Source organism: Cavia porcellus, unplaced genomic scaffold (assembly GCF_034190915.1).
Source record: "Cavia porcellus strain 051 isolate PalLab524CR breed Dunkin Hartley unplaced genomic scaffold, mCavPor4.1 scaffold_7, whole genome shotgun sequence".
Lineage (NCBI taxonomy): Eukaryota > Metazoa > Chordata > Mammalia > Rodentia > Caviidae > Cavia > Cavia porcellus.
Window position 1 is genome coordinate 24,210,939 of NW_026947490.1, and position 19,920 is coordinate 24,230,858.

Here is a 19,920-nt window from a genome sequence, read left to right on the forward strand (position 1 = left end):
TATGTAAAAAAAAAAAATTCAAATCAATCTACATTTTTTTTTTTTTTTTTTTTTTGGTACCAGGGATCAAACTCATCACCTCGTGCTTACCAGGCAAGTGGGCAAGCGTTTGAACTGCTGAGCTAAATTCCCAGCCCCTCAAATCACTGTTTTTTTTTTCTTTATCGGTATTAGAGAACGAACTCAGGACCATGCGCTTACAAGGCAGGCGCTTATGCCACTGAGCTAAATCTCTAGCCCCTCAACTCACTTTTTTAAAGTTTACTTTTGAAGGTGCAAATGTATATATTTCCAATAGAACCTTTACCCTACCCTGCTCAGTAGAAATTCAATAACATCGGCTATTTCCACAAAAGAAAAATGAAAAATAAAAGCAGGTCATCAGGTGGTACTTAGAACTGAGGCCTGTTCTGCAGGAAATGGCAGCCAGTATTTGTTTGAGGCTCTCTTTTGGGTGAGGAGCCTTGAAGGGCAACACCCCACCAGGAGCCACTGTGAGTACAGCTGCCCCTTGGTATTTGCAGGAGATTGGTGTCAGGGCCCCCACAGACACCAAAACCCACAGATGCGCAAGTCCCTTACATAACAAGGCAGAGTATCTGCACAGAACCTACTCAATCCTTCCATACGCCTTAAGTTACCAGACTAATTATAATACTAACACCATGCAAATGCTGGGTAAACAGTAGCTGTGCTGGGGCTGGGGATTTAGCTCAGCGGCATAAGCGCCTGCCTTGCAAGCAGGCAGTCGCGAGTTCGATCCCTGGTACCGATAAAAACGAAAAACACCAAAAAAAAAAAAAAAAAAAAAAAACCAGTAGCTGTGCTATGTTGTTTAGGGAATGACAAAGAGCTAAAAGGTCTGTACATGTTCAGTGTAAGTACAGCCTTTTTCCTATTTGCAGTCTGAAGATGGCTGAACCTGTGAATAGGATCCCCAGGGCACAGAGGGTGACTCTTTAGCCCTTATGCATATAGTCACCCTACCTTGGCCAACACCAGTCACGTGTCACACATCAGCCACCAACGCTGACTTCCACTGGAAGTGCACCCGGAATGTACTTCTATGGAGCAAATTCCAACAGGCAGTCCCAAGGACGCCCAACGCTGTTCCAGGACCCGGGTGGACCAGGCTCTCCTCACTCAGCACTAACTCCCCACGCTCCGCGAGGCCACGCCCCACTAGGGACCTTCCCTGCCCACTTCACAGACCATTCCTCAAGCCTCTTCCCGCAGGATCACTGTCCCGTACACCACAGCATCCCGAGCCCAGGGCACTCACTGCCCCGCACAGCAGACACTCAACACGCACCCGCTAAACGAACTGTCACAGAAGAATCAGTGACTGTCTCTCATCCGTTCCCCCCACAATCTGGCCCCAGGTTAATTCCCTATCCCTGAGTGGCAGCCCATCCCTCCCGTGGCCCCGCCCATCTCTAGGCCCCGCCCTGTCCCCGCCCCCAGCAGCTGACCTCCAGTGGAGATGAGGCTCCAGGGGTTGGCTGGGTACATGAAGGCTGCGTTCTGGATCTGGTCGCTGATGTCCTCGTCCTCGTTGAAGGGGAACGTGCCGCTGAGGCTAACATACATGATCACACCCACCGACCACATGTCCAGAGAGCGGTTGTAGCCCTGGTTGAGCAGCACCTCGGGTGCCAGGTACGCGGGTGTGCCCACCACAGAGCGCCGGAATGACTTCTCACCGATGATGCGGGCGAAGCCGAAGTCACACAGCTTCACCTGCCAAGGGTAGAGGGGAAGGTCTGAGGAGTGACGAAACCACACCCTGCAGTATGTCCACATCCATCCACCCAATGCCAAAGGAAACAATGGTGGGTCACTAAGCTCCTCAGCTCACTAAGCTGAATGAGCCCAGTCACGAGAATGTTCCTCTGTGCCTCAGTTTCCTCATCAACTGGGAGGAACATAATAACACATGTCTCAAAGGACTATCACTTCGGGAGGCTGAGGCAGGAAGCTGGCCAAGAGTTCAAGTTTAAGGCCAACCTGGGCTACATATCAAATGTCCTGAGGCAGGAGGATCACTGCAAGTTTGAGACCTACAAAGTCTCAGTGAGACTCAACCCTGTCTCAAAAGAAAAAAAAAAAAAAAAGAAGAAGAAGAAGAAGAAAGAAAAACAAAAAAAAAGGGGGGGGGGTGTCAGTGTGAATTACAAAGCGAGACACTGAAACAAAGCCTTAATGAAGATTACAAGCGAATCCATGCCCGGCCCACAGGGGCGCTCAAAAAAAGGTCCCTGCTGCTATCTCTGTGAATGGGTCTCAGCTGCCTCTTGCCTCTGTGTCCCCATAGGCACCACGCAAAAAATAAAAACAAAACTGTTTCCACCTAGGTGCTTGTATGGATTGGAAAAGGGAGTAGGAGGTCTCAGCTCCCCCAGGCCTCGGTTTTTCATGTGGACACTCCGGTAAAGTGGCCACTGGCCACAAGTGGCGATCGAGCACTTGAAAGTTGTCAAATGGGGCTGAAGAAGTGATTTTGTATTTAATTTTAATCCAGTCATCAATTCAGTTATTGGAAAACTTTAAAACATGATTGGAACAACTCGGGTATATCAAACCATTTTTCTAGTCTTATGAAATTTCAATGCAAACCAAGTATTTCTATATTCTTTTTTCTTGCAGTGCTGGAGATCAAACTCAGGGCCTTGCACACGTACCTGAGGTGCATCACTAGCCTCTAAGTATGTATTTCCGAACAAAATTTAGCATTGCAATTGAGGCTTGCTGTAAGTGTAAAATGCATACCAGGTTTGGAGGACTAAATATGAAAGGAAAGTCAAATATTTCAGTCAGATTTCACATTGATTTCATGTTAAATAATGCATTTTATGCTAGGCTAAACTATATCTATTTTGGGGGGGCTGTTTTTGAGACAGGGTCTTGCTATGCAGTTCAGGCTGGCCTTGAGTTCACTTTGTAGCCCAGGCTGGTCTTGAACTTGCAATGATCCTCCTGCTTCAGCCTCCCAAGTACTGGGATTACAGGTGCATGCCATCACATCCAGCATATAAACTATATTATTAAAGTTTAATTTTATTTGTTTCTTTTATCTTTCATAATGCAGCTACTTAAAAATGTCAAATGATATATCTTTGGGTTTTTTTTGTCTTTTTCCTTTTTATTGGTACCGGGGATCAAACTCACGACTGCCTGCTTCCAAGGCAGGCGCTTATGCCGCTGAGCTAAATCCCCAGCTCCGTTGTTGTTCTTCTTCTTTTGTACCTGGGATTTAACTCATGACCTCGAGTTTGCCAGGCAGGCATTTATGCCGCTGAGCTAAATCCCTGGGCCCCTGTGTTACATTTCTACCAAATCTCACTAGTCTAATAGGGTTGCTCAACTTGGCACTATTGACTGTGAGGGCAGATGATCCACTGTTAGGAGGAATGTTTGGGCACTGTAGAATGTTTAGCTATTTAATTATGACAACTAAAATGGCCTCCAACATTGTCAAATGTCTTTTGGGGGGAAACCCCCTTTACCTGAAAATCCACTGTTACAAGCTCCTTGAGCATAGAGATGACTTGTAAAACACAGATAATAAAGCAAAAACTTCACAGGGATGTGGAAAAAATGAGATCCTGTAAGTAATTGATCTAAAATATTAGGTACTCAACAAATTACAACCATTACAAACATTGCTTTTTCTAGCCCCACTCTATGTGGGCTCTCATCTCCTAGCCAGAGACTCGTCAAAAGCCATTTCTCAGTCAGGCACGGTAGTGGACGTCTGTAATTCCACACTGGGAGGCTGAGGCTGGAGGATTTCTTCAGGTTCCAAGCCAGCCTGGGATAAAGAGAATTCAAAACCAGCCTAAAACTGCATAATGAAACACTGTTTCAAAAAAAAAATGTCATTTCCCCATTAGGGCAACAGTTGTTCTCCAATATTTGTTCCATGTTTTTCTCTTCATAAAAATGTTGAATTTCAAGACTACATGGCCACTCACAATAGACTACATTTCCCAGTCTCCTTAGTGGTCAGCCTAGATCATGTGATCAAGTTCTGGCCAATAAGATGTGAGAAGTTCCAATCACCTAGAAAGGAAAGGGGTGAGTCCATTTCTTCCAACTCTGTGGTCCTCTAACCCAGCTAAAAAGACACAGCAGGGGTATCCTGGGCCACAGAAGCCAGCATCAGCATAGGGAAGCCTGGTCTCCAACATGGCGAAACTTTCTTGCCAAGCTCCACAGGAGGGAAAAACAAGCCTCTCCTATTTAAGCCACTGTAACGGGGGTGAAGGGTTTTCAGATCACGTATCAGTGGCGACATCTATACCCTGATTATTACACGTCCTCCACCCACCCAGTGTTGTTCTTTTTTTTGTCTTTTTCCTTTTTATCGGTACCAGGGATTGAACTCATGACCACCTGCTTGCAAGGCAGGTGCTTATGACGCTGAGCTAAATCCCCAGCCCAAACCCACCCAGTGTTGACTGCACTTCCCTGAATTGGGAGCAGGCGTTAACTGACCTGAGGAAACGGGTCTGCTGAAGCCAGCAACACGTTTTCTGGTTTCAAGTCACAGTGGACGATGTTCTTGAAGTGAAGGTGCCGCAAAGCAACCAGGATCTGAGGGGGGGAGGTATGGCCAAGTTCAAAAGGGACCTCCCAGGCCTCCACTTTAGTGCCAGCCCTCCACTTCCCATCCTCAAGGTCTCAGCAGTCCTAAAGACCCCTAGGCTCCAGGAAGTGACTGGGGATCCCACAGAATTTCAGAATCTCTGAGCTATGCACACTGAGAGTGAAGAGTTAAGGGTAGAATTTTAGAAAGGCTGGGCTAGAGCAACGGGCTGCGAGGATCTGGGACCCTCTGCATGCAGGAGACTTCTTTTGTGTGTGTGTGTGTGTGTGTGTGTGTTTCGTTTTTATCGGTACCAGGGGTTGAACTCACGACCACACATTTGCAAGGCAGGCACTTATGTCGCTGAGCTAAATCCCCAGCCCTCTAGGAGACTTCTTAAGTGCTATAAAAATTGAGCAGGGCCTTTCAAAAAGGTTCTATGTATAACTGCTTTTAAAAAAAATTTTTTTTTGTCTTACACAACAACTCTATGGAGGGTGGTGGTGCACACCTATAATCCCAGCACTCTGCAAGGCTGAGGCAGGAGGATCTCCAATTCACAGCAAGCCTGGGCAACTTACTGACTTACCAAGAATTTGTCTCAGAGAGAGAGAGAGAGAGAGAGAGAGAGAGAGAGAGAGAGAGAGAGAGATGGGATGTAGCTCGGTGTGAAGGACCTGAGTTCAATCCCAGTACCACATGTACACACACGCACACACACACAAATCCTGATAGTATTTCTCCATTCTGTGTAACCTACACAGAATACCAAATACCACAGAAGCCCAATCATGTAAACATGCAACTGTAACGTACAGCTCAAAATTTAAATTTTCATTTATTTAGTTTTTACTACTTGGCTTTCTAAGAATGAAATACTACTTGAAAGCCACTGCTGTGGTCCTCCTTCTCCAGGCCTATTTTTCACGTGAGATGGGGTGGAAAGAGGCAAGTGTATTTGCCATCTCCAGATTTTCTGGCAGCTGATTTGATTTTTTTTCCCAATTAAGGCAGTGAACACAAAGGGTAGATTGAAAGCAAGACAGAGTCAGATTCAAATCTTAGCCAGACAGCTTCGCAGCTGTAACCTGGGATAAGAGACTGCTGCCTCAGTGTGCTCCTCTATGAAGTGCAGTGACAATGACACCTACCTCAAAGGGTGGCGAGACATAAGATCGAAAGGTAGAGAGCTTAGTGCAGGATGAGTGGGCAAAGACCCATAGGCAGAAATCTGCAGAAAGGAGAGAGAGAGGAAGCAAAAAGATGAAGGGGGCTGGGAATGTAGCTCAGTGGCACAAGCGCCTGCCTGGCAAGCACGAGGTCCTCAGTTCAATTCCAGTTACCATAAAAAAAAAAAAAAGAGAGAGAGAGAGAGAGAAAAGGATGAAGAAATGCAAGACCAGAAAGAGAAGCTCTCTCAGTTGCTGAAAGCAACTTGGCGCCCTCCTCCCACCTGAAGTCGGATGCACCGGCCTCAGTGGGTTCTTGTACCCACTCTTGAGTCAGCCCAGATGTGCAGGCACGCAGTGTGGGACAGTAAGGGCACTGGGCAACACACACACACAGGGCTCCTTACAACCAGCAGAGAAAACATCCCAGAATAAGGCGGGCCCCCGCCCAGTGGGAAGGCTTTTCTAGGAAGGATGTGAAGCTCAGAAACTAGTTGCTTAAGGGAACGTTTAACACTGTAAAAGTTAAAGCACTAATTATCCCAGACATGCTGGTATATGTGTAGAGATCAGCTACCCAGTAGGCTGAGGCAGGAGATTACAAGTTCATGACCACTCTGTAAACTCAATGAAGCACTGCCTCAAAATAAATTTTTTTTTTTTAATTGGTACTGGGAATTAAACTCCTGACTGCCTGCTTGCAAGGCAGGTTCTTATGCTGCTGAGCTAAATCCCCAGCCCCTAAAATAAAATTTTTAAGAAGCTGGGGATGTGATGTATCTTAGTAGCAGAGCATGTACATAGCATGTGCAAAGCCCTGTGTTGAGTCCTCAGTACCAAAAAAACCAAACAAACAAAAAATGGAATCTATATGTCTATGTTTTTGGCAGCTGGGGAATTGGGTGATATGCTTTTCTTTTTTTGGTGGTGGCACTGGACACTGAACCAAGGCTTTACTCTGAGCTACATCCCCATTCCTTTTGCATTTTTTCATTTTGAGACAGGGTCTTACTAAGTCTCTGAGTTGCCCAGGCTGGGCTCTAACCTGTGATCCTCCTGCCTCAGCCTTCCTCTGTGTCAGGATCCCAGGTGAGGTCTGCTGTCTTTAGTCCTACCCAGCTCCTGTGTGGTGGTTCAGTGACTCGGGGCCCCTGCAGGGGGAGCTGGGGGAGGGGCACACCTGGGTGATAAGGAACTTGGTGAGGCGCTCGGGCAGCCGGCCCTTCTCGCTGGAGAGGATCATCTCCAGCATGTCCCCATGAAGCTTCTCCATCACCACAAACACTTTCTCGGGCGTCTCGAACATGCACTCCAGGTTCACGATTCCAGGGTGCCGCAGACTCTGGAGGGCAGAGTGGGGTCAGGATCTAGGTTGCCCCTGAACTCAGCCACGGAATCATATGGATAACAGGCAAGAAGGATGTCCCTGGGGGTGGCAATGGGGACTGAGCAGAGACTGGAAGGGCAGCACGTTCTGCGCCCCCCTCCTGCTGTCCCCAGAGACCTTGGCATCATGGACTTGGCAGTGGGAAGGCCAGGGCTGCAGGAGGCGAGGAGCAGGGAGCCTAGAGAGGCAGGCAGCTTTGTACGTTGGCACCCTTGGTTTTTCTTCTTATTTCTGTCTACAGCTCTTCATGGTGCACTTCCTCCCTTCCCCCAGCCCTGTCCCGGCCTGACCCCAATTCTCCTGCCCAAATTCCTCCCCAGATCCACCCAGGGCTCCAATTCCATTACATCCCTCTCTACCCACCCTCCAGATGGCAGCTCTAGAGATTTCCTAAAAAACACACCTGATCCTGGCCTTCCGTTGCACAATCCCTGCCCCCCTTGTTTTCTTTTTTAAATGTCTGAGATTTTGGTGGCACCGGGGATGGCCCCCACGGCCTCCTCATTCATGCTAGGAAGTGCTCTAAAAGGAAGTGTCACCCTCAGTCCTCCGAGTCCTCTGAGTTCCCCAGAACCTTCAAGACAGCCTACGGCATCTGGACCCACCCTCCCTGTGCCTCTCTGCACCATCTTCCCGGACCTCGGTCCTCAGGCCCCGGCACTGGCCAGCCCTCTGCTCCAAGCCCTTCCTCCTCCAGGAAGCCTGCCTGAGTTCGTCATGAGGAGGGAGAGGAAGAAAGTCCCCACTGGAGCAGGGGCAGGACTGTGCTGTCACCTGGAGAATGGCAACCTCGTTGCGCAGCTGACTTTCCTGCTTGGTGGGGAAGCGCAGTTTATCAATGACCTTCACTGCCACATCCCGGCCGGTCTTCCGGTGCTTTCCTGGGTGACAGAAGTGGGAGAGAAGGGATGAGAGAGCAAGGCCTCCCAATCCTGGCAGGAGAGACCCAACTGGAGATGGGCTGAGGTGATGGAAGGGCCACCAACGTGGCTCTGAGGGGACACTAATATGTGGGGTGGGGTGGAGGGGCTGGGAGTAAAAGTGGAAGGAAGATCAAAGGCAGGGCTCTGGTTAAGCATTGGACTTGTGCCTGGAATGGTAGGCTGAGGCAGGAGGATAGTCAGGCATTCAAAACCATCCTAGGCAATGCAGTGAGTTCAAGTCCAGCCTGGAATACATAGGGAGACCCTATCTCAAAACAAAAACAAAGGCCAGGAGAGGTGGTGCATCCCTGTAATCCCAGCACATGGAAGGCTGAGGCAGGAGGATTGCTGTGAGTTCAAGGCTAGCCTTGGATATAGTTAGTTCAAAGCCTGCTTGCACTAGATTGTGAGACCCTGTTTTTAAAAAAAAAAGAAAGAAAGAAAGAAAAAGAAGAAAGGAAAAAAAGCTCTGGAGAGGCCAATAGATAACATGGAAAGCTAGATTTATAACCAATCAGAAGGTGGGAGGTGATTATTGGTACCAAAAAAAACAAAAACAAAAACACACACACACAAAGAAGCTGTGAGGAACTGGAATTGCCTCTGTGGTCAATCAGAGCACAAAAATTTCACTCCTACTAACAGCAGGAAGAAGTGCACTGGTTTTCCCGAAGGGAAAGAGAAGCCTGCAACCACCTGTAGCCATGCTGTAGCTTTTTTTTAAAAATAATTTTTGTTTGTTTGTTTGTTTGTTTTTGGTACTAGGGATCAAACTCACGACCTCGTGCTTGCCAGGCAGGTGTTTATGCCGCTGAGCTAACTCCTTGGCAACAATTTTTTTTTTTTTGAGACAGGATCTCACTGTGTTGTTCAGGTTGGCCTTAGGCTAGCCTTGAACATTCAGAAATCCTCCCACCTCAGCCTCCCCAGTCCTAGGATTACAGGCATTAAAGGCAGGTGCAATACCACACCTCTCCAGGTTGTGGCTTTCTACGACAATCAGAACAGGTGAGCAACCAGCCAGTCAGAAAGGAAGGTAACCCTGGGAAGGCTCAGCCCAGCCCAACAGCCTTCTTACCTCCATAGACCACTCCAAACTGCCCTGAGCCCAGCACCTCATCCGGGAAGATCTGGTAGACAGTGGCAATGTCCTGCAGGATGGGGACAGAAGTGTCACAGGTGCAAATGGCGATGAAGGGGCAGGGAGGGGAAACTGCAGAGGTGTGCAGAATCAGGCAGGACTCTTACCACATTCTCCTGGATCTGACTGTTGGACACAGAGATGCTCAGGGAAGCTTGTCCTGAGGAGAGGGACAGACAGAAGCTCAGGACCGGCTCCACCCGGCCCTCCCATGGTTCCAGTCAGGTGACACAAGTCATCCACTCTGACCTCAGTTGCCTCATCTAAAAAACACCACTGGGAGGAGTAATAAGACATGCTTAAGAAGGGACATCACAGAGGCACGGTGGCACCTGTGATCCCAGCAACCTGAGAGGCTGAGGCAGGAGGATGGCAAGTTGGAGCCAGCCTGGGCAATTTAGTGGGACCCTGTCTCCAAATAAAAATGCATTTTTTTTAAGCAGTGGTGAAGTTTATTCAAGAAAGTAAAAGTGAAGAGTGGGAGAGAACTGGCTCTGCAGAGTGAGCTTGGGCCAAATAAATAGAAAAAGAGGGTGAGAAGAAAGATAAAAGCACACACTGCATCTGGGAGACACAGTGTGGGCTAGCATGGAAAGCTACGATAGCCAAAAATATAGACTTCATGGAATGGTTTTCTTTTCTTTTTTAGGGAAGGTTGTTTTGAGACAGGGTCTTGATACACAGTTCAGGCTGGCTTTGAACTCCTGACAGTCCTCCTGCCTCAGCCTCCCGAGTGCTGGGATTACAGGTATGCCCCACTACACCCAGCAAAGATACAAATTTTAAAAAGGGCTGAGGATGTAGCTCATTGGGAAGGCCCACTGGGTGCAACTTCCAACCCCCAAAAAGTGGCTTGACAAACCTGATGCTGACCATTCTACCCATGCCTCTGCCAAGAGAGGCATGTGGATCCCATTCCCCATAGTAGGAAACTGAGGCTTAGAGGAAATTCCAAAGGAATTCCAGCAATGTGCCCTGAACTTGTGCCTCCAGACCAAAGCAGAGCCAGGCATCTACAGGGTCCTGATCGTGCCCCATTCCACCTCTCCACTGCTGCCCAACCCAGCTCCCTGCTCCTGGCCCCTCCCCTGGTGTCCGTACCCCTGCCCTGCCCCCTTTACCTTCCTCAGGAACCCGAAGGGGCCCTGAGCCTCCCCTCTCACAGCCTGACCATGGCTCCCCAGTGGGAAGAAGCCTGGGCCCCTCAGTGATCTAAAGACCTAGTCAGGCCCTTCATCCACCTGATTTCAGCCTCTATTCAGTTGTATTTCCCACCATGCTGTCTCCCTGCTGGGCCTCCCACGCAGCAAGCTCTGTCCCAGACCCAGCCTTTGTATACACTGTCTCTGGACCAGGAATGCTAAATCCTCATCCCACAGTTGGCTCAAATATTGCTCCTCAGGCCACATATTACTCCAGCAAATGTCAGTCTTCACCCCAAGCTACATCACTGGTCATTGTTTGAATATTTATTTTGAGACAGAGTCTAAATTACTAAATTATGCTGACCATGGTGTCAGGCACCTGTAATCCCAGCACCTAGGAGACTGAGGCAGGAGGATCGCCCTGAATTTGAGGCCAACCCAGGCTACCTAATGAGATCAAGTCCAGGCTAGACTGCATAGTGATACCCCATCTCAAAAATAAATATTTCAAACTTTCGACCCTCCTGCCTCAGCCTCTCAGGGTGCTGGGTTTACAGCTGTGCACCTCCATACTTAGCACATACTTGCTGTTTGTACAGGACAGTGATTAATGTCTAACCCACACTGGGTAACAAGCAGCCAGAGGTGAGAACCTGATGTCCTGTGATCATCTGTTGCCTCTACCTGATGTATTTTCCCTTCCAGTTCTCAGTGTACGTGTGGCCTCCTCCAGGAAGTCCTCCTGGATACCCGGATTGGGTCAGACATGCCCAGTTCCCTGGTTTCTCTGCCCCAGTCCCGCCCAGTCTGGGTTATTACTGTCTGGGGATGGGGAATGATGGATACGAGAAAGTTCCTGGGCACAAAGAAGGTGTTTGATAAACACCTGGGAGGAAGCTGAGTGTGAAGAGGTGTGCCCAATGCTACACAGCAGGTCAGAGGCCTCACAGAGACTTGAACCCAAGTTTGCTAAGTCCAGGTGCCATGTTCCCAACCCCAACCACCAAGGCCTCTCTTCCTCCTTGTTCTCCCCTAGCTCTGGACCCATCCTCCCGGAACACAGGGTGGGGACATACTGTGCGGTGCATGGCCTGGGGTGCTGGGGGCATCCTGGAGGATGACAGGCATCAGGGCCTGGCGGATGGCCATCTCCCAGCCCCGGGCGGCCTCAGCCCCCTGCCCACTCGGCCCGCCTGGGGCCCCGCCAGGTGTCTCGCCCACGAAGTAGGTGGCATTGGCAGTGATGATCTCGAAGCAGTGTGGGTTGGTGCCTGGTGGCACAAGGCTGAAGTTCTGAGAGGGCTCCACCGAGAGGATTTCTGACAGCGGAATTTCCTGGTGGGACATGGAAGTGGTGTGGGTGAAGACAGGATCCTGGGCAGGCCCTGAGGCTCCCCCGCTCTCTCAAGGGTAGCACAGAAGCCAGAGTCAATGACAGGCCTGGTTTGCAGGAAATAGTCAGATACTGAAGTAAAGAGCCAAGAGTAAGAAGAAGTTAGCAGGCAAGTAGAGGGAGCATCGGGTGCAAAGGCCCTGTGGTCAAAAAATGTGTCTTATCCTCAATATGCAGGATGGTACCTGGCACACAGGAGGTACTAATAAATGCCTAACACATAAGTGAAGGAAATACCACACAGGACCCTGTGGCCTAAAAGGATAAGCCCGGACTTTGTCTGAGGACCACAGGGAGCTACTGAAGGGTTTTGAGCTGGGAAGAGATATCCTGGGGCTGTGTGTGGAAGCTGCATGGGATGAGAAGAAATGCAGACAGGAGACCAGGAAGGCAGCTGATGGCAGAGAAGATGCAGGGACTATTGTGGGGGTTGAGGAGGGAGAGCACTAAAAGACAGGAGGGAACGAGGAAGGTAGGACAGTGGTGCTTGCTTGGAGTCCCAGGGCTGTGAAAAGCTGAGGCAGGAGAAATGCAAGTTCAAACCCAACTTAAGTAACTTGTCAGTTTAGCAAGGCCCTGCTGCAAAATAAAAAGGAAAAATTAAATAAATATAAGAGGAAAAAAGAAAGGCTGCTTAAATAAGCAGTGACCCAGGTTGTGATGTGGAGACTGCCATGGGGCATGGCGTGAACAAGATGGGAAGGACAAGAACCAGGCCCAGCAAGTCCAAGAAAGGCATTCCGGGCAGGGGGTTGGGCTTTAAGGACTGTGAGAGCCACTGAAGGCTGTGACAGCTGTTTGCTTGTTTGTTTAATTTTAATTAATTTACTTTTGAGACGGGTCTCACTATGTAACCTAGGCTGGCATGGAACTAATGATGATCCTCCTGCTTCAGCCACTGGGTATGGTGGCGCAAGCCTGTAATTGCAGCACTGGAGAAGCCAAGGCAAGAGGATTAGCAAATTGAAGTCCGGCCTGGGCAATTTAGTGAGACCCTGTCTCAAAAACAAAGAAACAATAAAAAGGACCAAGGGTGTGGCTCAAGGGCAGACCACCTGTCCAGCTTGCTGAGGCCATGGCATCACAAAAAAAGCAAAAAGCCTCTGGCAGCTACACAGGAAAAAGACTAGCTGCAAAGGCCCACTTGAGAGGCTGGTGCCACCCACCAGGTAGAGACTGGCTGGGACCCCATGACCGCAGGGAAGAGATGAGGAACAAAAATGCACCACAAATGAGCTCTAAAGCAAGAACAGGTGGATCGCACAGGCAGCAGCCCAGTCTCAGGCTATTTGCTTATGTTGAATACCTGTGATCTCAGTGGAGATTTTGTTTTTCTAATACTGGGAATTGAAACCCGGAGCCTTTGGCCTGAGCTATTTCCCCACCCCTTTATATTTATTATTTTGTGACAGAGTTTCACTAAGTGAAGGCTAAATTATGGCACATGCTAGGTTTGAATTTGTGTTTCTCTCTGCCTCAGGCTCCCAGAGTCCTGAGATGAAAGGCGAGTGCTCCACACCCAGCAGAGGCATTGTAGGCATTTATTTTCCAGCTGAGAGGTGAGGCACAGAGGTGAAGTCACTTTCCTGGGCCACCCAGCTGGAAAGCTGCAGGGCTCAAATCAAATGCGGGAGAAGGTGCATCCCTAGCAGTTGGGTGGCTGCACCCAAGGCAGTGGAAGGAGCTGGGGCTGAACCCACCTTGTAGTATCTGTTGGTCGTGTTGTTCTGGAACAGCGTGATGCACTTGCAGTCCAGGCGCCAGTAGTGCCGCTTCCTCTGATGGAGACATATTTGGGACAGCGAGGGTGACACACGCATCCTGGGAGATGCCTGAGGTCCAGGCTCTCTCCAGTCAAACTCCGCCCCAACGCTGGCCCCGCCCCTGACTTTATGCTTAGCCACGCCCCACTCAGCCCGGCCGTCTCAGGTTGTATCCCGGCCTCCATTCTGGCCCCGCCCACCACTAATTCAAGCCCCGCCCCTTATCAAACAACCCTGCCCCTGCCAACTGACTCCACTCACCTGGCCCCTCTCTATAGCCCCTCTAATTTGAAGTCTTCTTCCCCTCTTCCTAACCCCCACCTAACTCTTGCCTGCATAGAACCGGTCCCACCACTTTAAGTCCCCTTCTAACCTTTGAGCCTTCTTTTAACCCCACTTTATCACTCCCCCCCCCTTAGTTGTAATTAATATAGACCTCACCCCATCTTCTCTCGCTTTAGTCCCAAACCTAACTTGGGCTTTCACCTCTATCCCTTTTTTGTTTTTTAATGTTTGTTTGCTAGTTTTTTGAGGGTAGCTCAAGGCTAGACATCAGCTCACTTTATAGCCCAGGCAAACCTCGAACCACAGTAACCCTCCTACCTCAGCCTCCCAAGTGCTGGGATTATAGGCATGCTGGCCACCACACCAGGCTTTCACCACTTCTTGGCCTTGGTCTTTTAACTTCTCTCTTGGCTCACTCTTTGGGGACGGCTCTTATTCCACACTTAAAATCGACACCTCTGATTCTAGCCCTGCCCGCCGCCCCGCCCAGATCACGCCCACTTAGAACATATATCCAGCCCCCTGCTCTAGTCCCGGGCCTCTTAGACCTCCCCTCTATCCCAATGGCCTCAGCAGGCTCACTCACCAGGGTGTCCTTGTTGCTGTAATGAACCACCCACCCCTCCCGGAGCGTGGTGCTGGATTTCCGCGTTGTGTGTCGCACTGACTGCACCACCCTCATCAGGGGAATGTAGCCCAGGGAGCTGCGGAGGGCAGAAGTGGGGATGCACAAAAGGCGTCAAATAACCGTCCTGCCTGGAGCTACAAGGTGCATCTCTGGGCTCAATTCCCAGTACAGGAAAAATATTCAGTGGCAAGAGGTCAGAGATTGTCACTTTCCACATTTCCTAGTGAGGAAGAGGTCTCTTTTTGTTTTGGCCTTTCTTTCTTTTTTTGTTTGTTCTTTTGAGACAGGGTATTGCTAGTTTGAACTCTGTAGCCCAGGCTGGCTTCAAACTTGCAGCAATCTTCCTGCCTCAGTCTCCCCAGTGTTGAGGTTACAGGTATGTGCCACAATGCCAGGCATGAAAGGGGACTCTTGAGAGATGTCTTCCACTAAGAGCTGGGTTCCTAGCCAGGTGTGGAGCTGCACACCTGTAATCCCAGTACTCTGGAAGGCTGAGGAGAACTGCAAATCTGAGCCCAGCCTAAGCAATTTAGAGAGGCTCTGTCTCTAAATAAATAAATAGGACTGGAGATGTAAATTAGTGTCAAGGCCATAGGTCAATTCCCAGAACAAAAGCAACAAAACAGTTTAAAATTTAATAAAAGGCCATAGTGGTGCATGCCTGTACATTTAGCACTGAGGAAGCTGGGGCAGGAAGATTGCAAAATGGAGGCCAGTCTGGGATACCCTCAAATTTATGAGGGTTGCCTGAGCTACATAATGAAACCTTGTCTCAAGAAAAGAAACAAAGTATTTGATGCTTTTTTAAAAAAATTATTTATTTATTTATTTATTTATTTGAGACAGTCTCACTAAGTAGTTCAGGCTGGCTTTGAGCTCACTTTGCAGCTCGAAATGGCCTTAGACTTCAGGAAATCCTCCTGCCTCAGCCTCCCCAGTGCCAACGTTACAGGTGTGCTACCATGCCTGGCCTGTGGTGCTAGTACAGATCAGTCTCAGAAACTGGGAAAATTTACAATTATAAGGTGAAGTTAGCCTATTGTGGCGATGGGGAAGTTGAGGCTTGCTATGGGGAAGAGCCTTTCCCAGGGCTCTCGGGGCATCCTGTGGGTACCTCTGAGCCTTGCCTTCTTCGCCTTCCTCCTCCTCACTGGCATGAAGGGCATTTTCAGAGTGGGATCCTGGGATGACACCGGAGTCATCTGACTCATCCATGAGGAGGGCGGTCTTGTCGGAATCATTGAAATCAGAGGCCTCCTCCATCGGCATGTCTGGGGGACAGGGGCATGTGAAGCACCTGGCCCTGCCCCTGCCCCTTCCTTCCCTCTCAAGCACTCTGGGCCTCTTACCTCCATTGATGAGCGCCTCTCCCAGACAGTCGTTAGGGACACGAGTAGCACAGCGTTTATGGCAATTAAACTTGCAGTCTGCCAGGAGGACAGGGAACAAGGGATAGTTACCTTCATTAGAAGAGTCTGGGTTTGTGATTGTTGTTTTCACTGGTCTTGTTTAGCTAAACTGAACCTGAACGTGTGATCCTCCTGCCTCAGTCTCTCAAAAGTGCTATGATTACAGGTGGATACCACCATACGTGGCCAAGAACCATTTTTGGTTGTTTTGTTATTTTATTGAGATAGTCTCACTGTGTACATAATTTAGTCTGGTCTTGAATTTACTATGTAGCTGAGGCTAGCCTCAAAGTCACAGTGATCCTCCTGCCTCAGCCTTCTGAGTGGTGGGATTATAGCCATGTGCCACCATGCTGGGATCTGAAAACCTGTATTTGAAGAATCTATGATTCTATTTCCAAGGCCTGAGTTTGATACACAATCCTCTAGAATTCCACAAATCTATGATTCTAGACTAATACTTTGGCCCTGAAGATATGCTCAGTGGCACAGGGCCTGCCTGGAAAATACAAAAAAAAAAAAAAAAAAAAAAAAATAGACTAATGCTTCTTAATGTCCAAGTTTTTAGGATTTGATATTTAAATTCTAAAATGTAGCATTCTGTGATTCTACACTTCTATGCCTCCAGAATCTGATGATTCCAAAATTTTAGAATTGTATACATCTAAGATACTAGATTTTTATATCCTTATGATTATTTAGGTCTAGCTTTCAAAGTTTGTTTAAAGTTCTGGAGGTCCAGGTTTCTAGGAGTCTAGGATTCAGTACTTCCAAGGTTGTAAGATTCTAGACTTGTAAAGCTTTCAAATGGAAGTCTCCTAGACTTTGATTATTCTCAAATTCTATGCTGCTAAAATTCTAATATTCTACTGCCTTTAAAAAATAAAATGAAGGGCCGGGGGTTTGGCTTAGTGGCGTAAGCAACCGTTTAGAAAGTGTGAGGCTGTGAGTTTGCTCCCTGGTACCAAAGTGAATAAATAAATAAATGAAATGAAATGAAATTCCAATATTCTAAAAGTCTGTAACAGTTCTAAGATTTATGGTCTAAAGTTCTGTGGTTATGTAAGCTGAATTCTATGATTCCAAAATTGAGTCCTTAGTGTACAATGTTCGCTTTACTACAGACGTAAGGAATTCCCATGGCAAGTATCTTATGGCTCTAGATGTCCAAGGTTCTAGGATTCCGGAATTCCCAAGGTTCTGGAATAGCAGGATTCAGGACACTCGCATCTCGAAGTCCTGTGCTCCTCAAGGTCAGAATCCCAGGTTCCCCAGTTCCTCCACAAGTCTAGACGGGGCCAAGGGCAAAGTTCAGACCCTGAGCTCCTCCCAGCTGGCCCGCGAACCTTTGCACTGCAGGCCCTGACGGAAGAGGCCCTTGAGGAGTTTCTTGCAAGCCTGGCAAACGGTGGGCCGAGTGTAGCTGTGGATGAGGAAGGTGTGTGGCACCTTGACCTTGGAGAGCAGCATCTTGTCCAGCTCAATGGGGCGGCCCGTGTAGAATGAGGAGGAGGAGGAGGGTGGGCGTCGAGGCAGGAGGTCCGTGGTGCTACGGCTCTGCGGGTAAGTGAGGGAGAAAGGGATGCCTGAGTGTGTTATTCAGTCCTGGACCCTGTCAGCCCCCGGCCACCAACCTGCCCCTGCCAGGTCCTCACCAGCTCCTCAGCCGTGCAGGGCAGGGACTCAGAGCTGCCAAGGCGCACTGAGTGGCCACTGGCCAGAGACGTGGAGGACAGGCGCCGCTTGCGGGCCCCGCTGCAGTTGTTGGGGATGCTGAAGGCGCAGCGTTTGTGGTAGTTCAGCCCGCAACCTGCGGGAGGCGCCAGATGGTCAAAGACACAGCCGGAGGCCCTCTTAAGCCCACACCCTTTTGAAGCTGGGCATCCAGCTCCCCTCCAGGCCTTGCCCTATCACTTACATCTCAATTCCCTCCAAAGGGAAGTCACCAATCCCAGGTCCTGTCCCTAATTCCAGTTTGCAAACCGTCCTCCCCAGGAGACCTGAATTAGGCTTTATGCCCCTCCCCTTGTCTTCCCGTGGACTTCAGCCAGGGACACCTTTGGGTCACCTCCTAGACACCAGTGCCCTGCACAAAGGGCCTGCTCCTGCTTCTGGCTCTGCCCCCACTTTCCTAACACCCTAACACTTAAGCTCTCCCCAATCTGTTCGTCGGTGATGACACCAGACTGACCAGAGGTGCACACTGATGGTCAGTTGTGTCAACTCGAGCCTACTGTGCACCTGTCCTCTGCCACACCAAGGACCCCGTGGCGGCTGCTGTGAAGGTGTTTGCAGATGGGAGTAAAATCTGCGATTAATGGGCTGCAGGGAGGGGGATTAACCGGTTAATTGCCAGGCTCAATTCCATCAACTGAGAGGCTTCCTCCCTGTGGACAGAAGCTTGGGTCTAGAAATTACTGCCTGTCTCCACGGCGGTCCAACAGACGGGGTGCGGGATTCTGTGGGTGCAGAATTTGGGAGCTGCCCGGCCCACCCCACAATCCATAAACCACTTTCTTCAGATAAATATCTTCCTGTTGGTCTCCAACTCATTCTGTCTGTGCTTGACACCTGACACAGCCGAGCCTTTTCCCAGGGCCTCATTACTTCTCCGAGCTCTTTACCTGAATCCCTGTCTCCTGCCCTGATGCCCACTTTGTGGGCTTCAACCCCAGCCCCGAGCTCCGCCCTTCCAACCCCGCCCCTTCCAGAAGCTCGACGCACAGGCCTTGACCCCGCCCCAGACCCACCCGAGGCTCCGCCCCCATCCTCTTTCCCTTCTCCCTCACCATCGCACTTGAGGCCCTGGCGCACCAGGCCGAAGAGCATCTCCCCGCAGTGGTCGCAGAAGGCAGGTGCGCGATAGGAGTGCACCGTAAGCGCGTGCGGTCGGATCTGGAAGTCCTCAAAGGTGGCAGAGGCTGCAGGCAGCAGGGGGAGACGCTGTTGCCCACCAGCATTCCTAGATTTCACACAGGCCACCCCTGTGCAAGCTGCGCCCTGCCCATTCTTCCCCCTCTTCCCACAGTACGCTGCATCCCCAACAACTGCAGCGGGGCCCGCAAGCGGCGCCTGTCCTCCACGTCTCTGGCCAGTGGCCACTCAGTGCGCCTTGGCAGCTCTGAGTCCCTGTCCTGCACGGCTGAGGAGCTGGTGAGGACCTGGCAGGGGCAGGTTGGTGGCCGGGGGCTGACAGGGTCCAGGACTGAGTAACACACTCAGGCGTCCCTTTCTCCCTCACTGACCTCAAATCCCAGCTGCACCAATGAACAAAACACCACAGCAACCTGCCTTCCCCGAGGCTGCCGCAGAGGGTAGCGCGGGCATAGCCGTTTAGTGGTACAGGGCTTCGTTTCTGCCAGGTGAGAGCACTTCCAGGGGTTGATGGTATTGTAATATGTGCTTAACACAACCTGAAAAGCCTTGTGATGCCAAGTTTTATGTTACACAGGCTTTACTGCAACTACAAATTTAAAATCCTAATCCAGTTGAGGCTGAGCTGGCTGTAGCTCGGTGGTGCAGCGCTTTCCTAGTATGTGCAGTTCCCAGGGTTCCATCCTCAGCACCACAAAAGGGGGGAAAGGTGGGGGAGGGGGAGTCAGGCATGGTGGTGTAATCCCCTGTAATCCCACACTCCGAAGGCTGAGGCAGGAGGATCACTGTGAGTTAGAGGCCAACCTGGGCTACATAAGTGAGTTCAAGGTCAGCCTGAACTACACAGTGAGACTTTGTCTCAAAACAAAACAAGGTAAAGCAACTCAGCATTGTCTTATAGATTCCTCAAGGGTTAAATGCATTAATATGTGCAAAGCTCTTAAAACAGTGCCCTTACATGGAAAGTGCCCAGTAAATATTTGCTCTCCTTTTATTTGTTCTGTTGTTGTTTCTGTGGCACTAGGGATTGAATCAGGGCCTGGCACAGGTTAGACAAGCTCCCTACCACTGAGCTACACTCCCAGCCCCAAGGTTTTTGTTTTGTTTTGTAGCGGGAATTGAACTCAGGACCTCATGTTTGCCAGGCAGGCACTGCACCACTGAACTATATGCCTGGCACCAAGCTCTTAAGTTTCATTCTCGGACTACAGCCTC

At 49.7% G+C, this 19,920-nt stretch overlaps 1 protein-coding gene across 3 annotated transcripts in view; it reads right to left on the reverse strand.

The window, feature by feature from the left end:
* Positions 1–19,920, reverse strand: part of Prkd2 (protein kinase D2) — a 28,142-nt gene that overhangs the window by 3,070 nt on the left and 5,152 nt on the right. For all 3 annotated transcript variants that reach the window (XM_063252935.1, XM_063252936.1, XM_063252937.1), the window contains 14 exons: positions 18,621–18,752; positions 17,487–17,641; positions 17,178–17,388; positions 15,772–15,849; positions 15,537–15,693; positions 14,381–14,498; positions 13,447–13,524; positions 11,430–11,688; positions 9,316–9,368; positions 9,146–9,218; positions 7,919–8,025; positions 6,938–7,099; positions 4,498–4,596; positions 1,473–1,740 (listed from right to left, as the gene is read on the reverse strand). In XM_063252935.1, the coding sequence (XP_063109005.1) occupies positions 1,473–1,740; positions 4,498–4,596; positions 6,938–7,099; positions 7,919–8,025; positions 9,146–9,218; positions 9,316–9,368; positions 11,430–11,688; positions 13,447–13,524; positions 14,381–14,498; positions 15,537–15,693; positions 15,772–15,849; positions 17,178–17,388; positions 17,487–17,641; positions 18,621–18,752 (1,950 nt within the window). The remainder of the gene's footprint in view (positions 1–1,472; positions 1,741–4,497; positions 4,597–6,937; positions 7,100–7,918; positions 8,026–9,145; positions 9,219–9,315; positions 9,369–11,429; positions 11,689–13,446; positions 13,525–14,380; positions 14,499–15,536; positions 15,694–15,771; positions 15,850–17,177; positions 17,389–17,486; positions 17,642–18,620; positions 18,753–19,920) is intronic.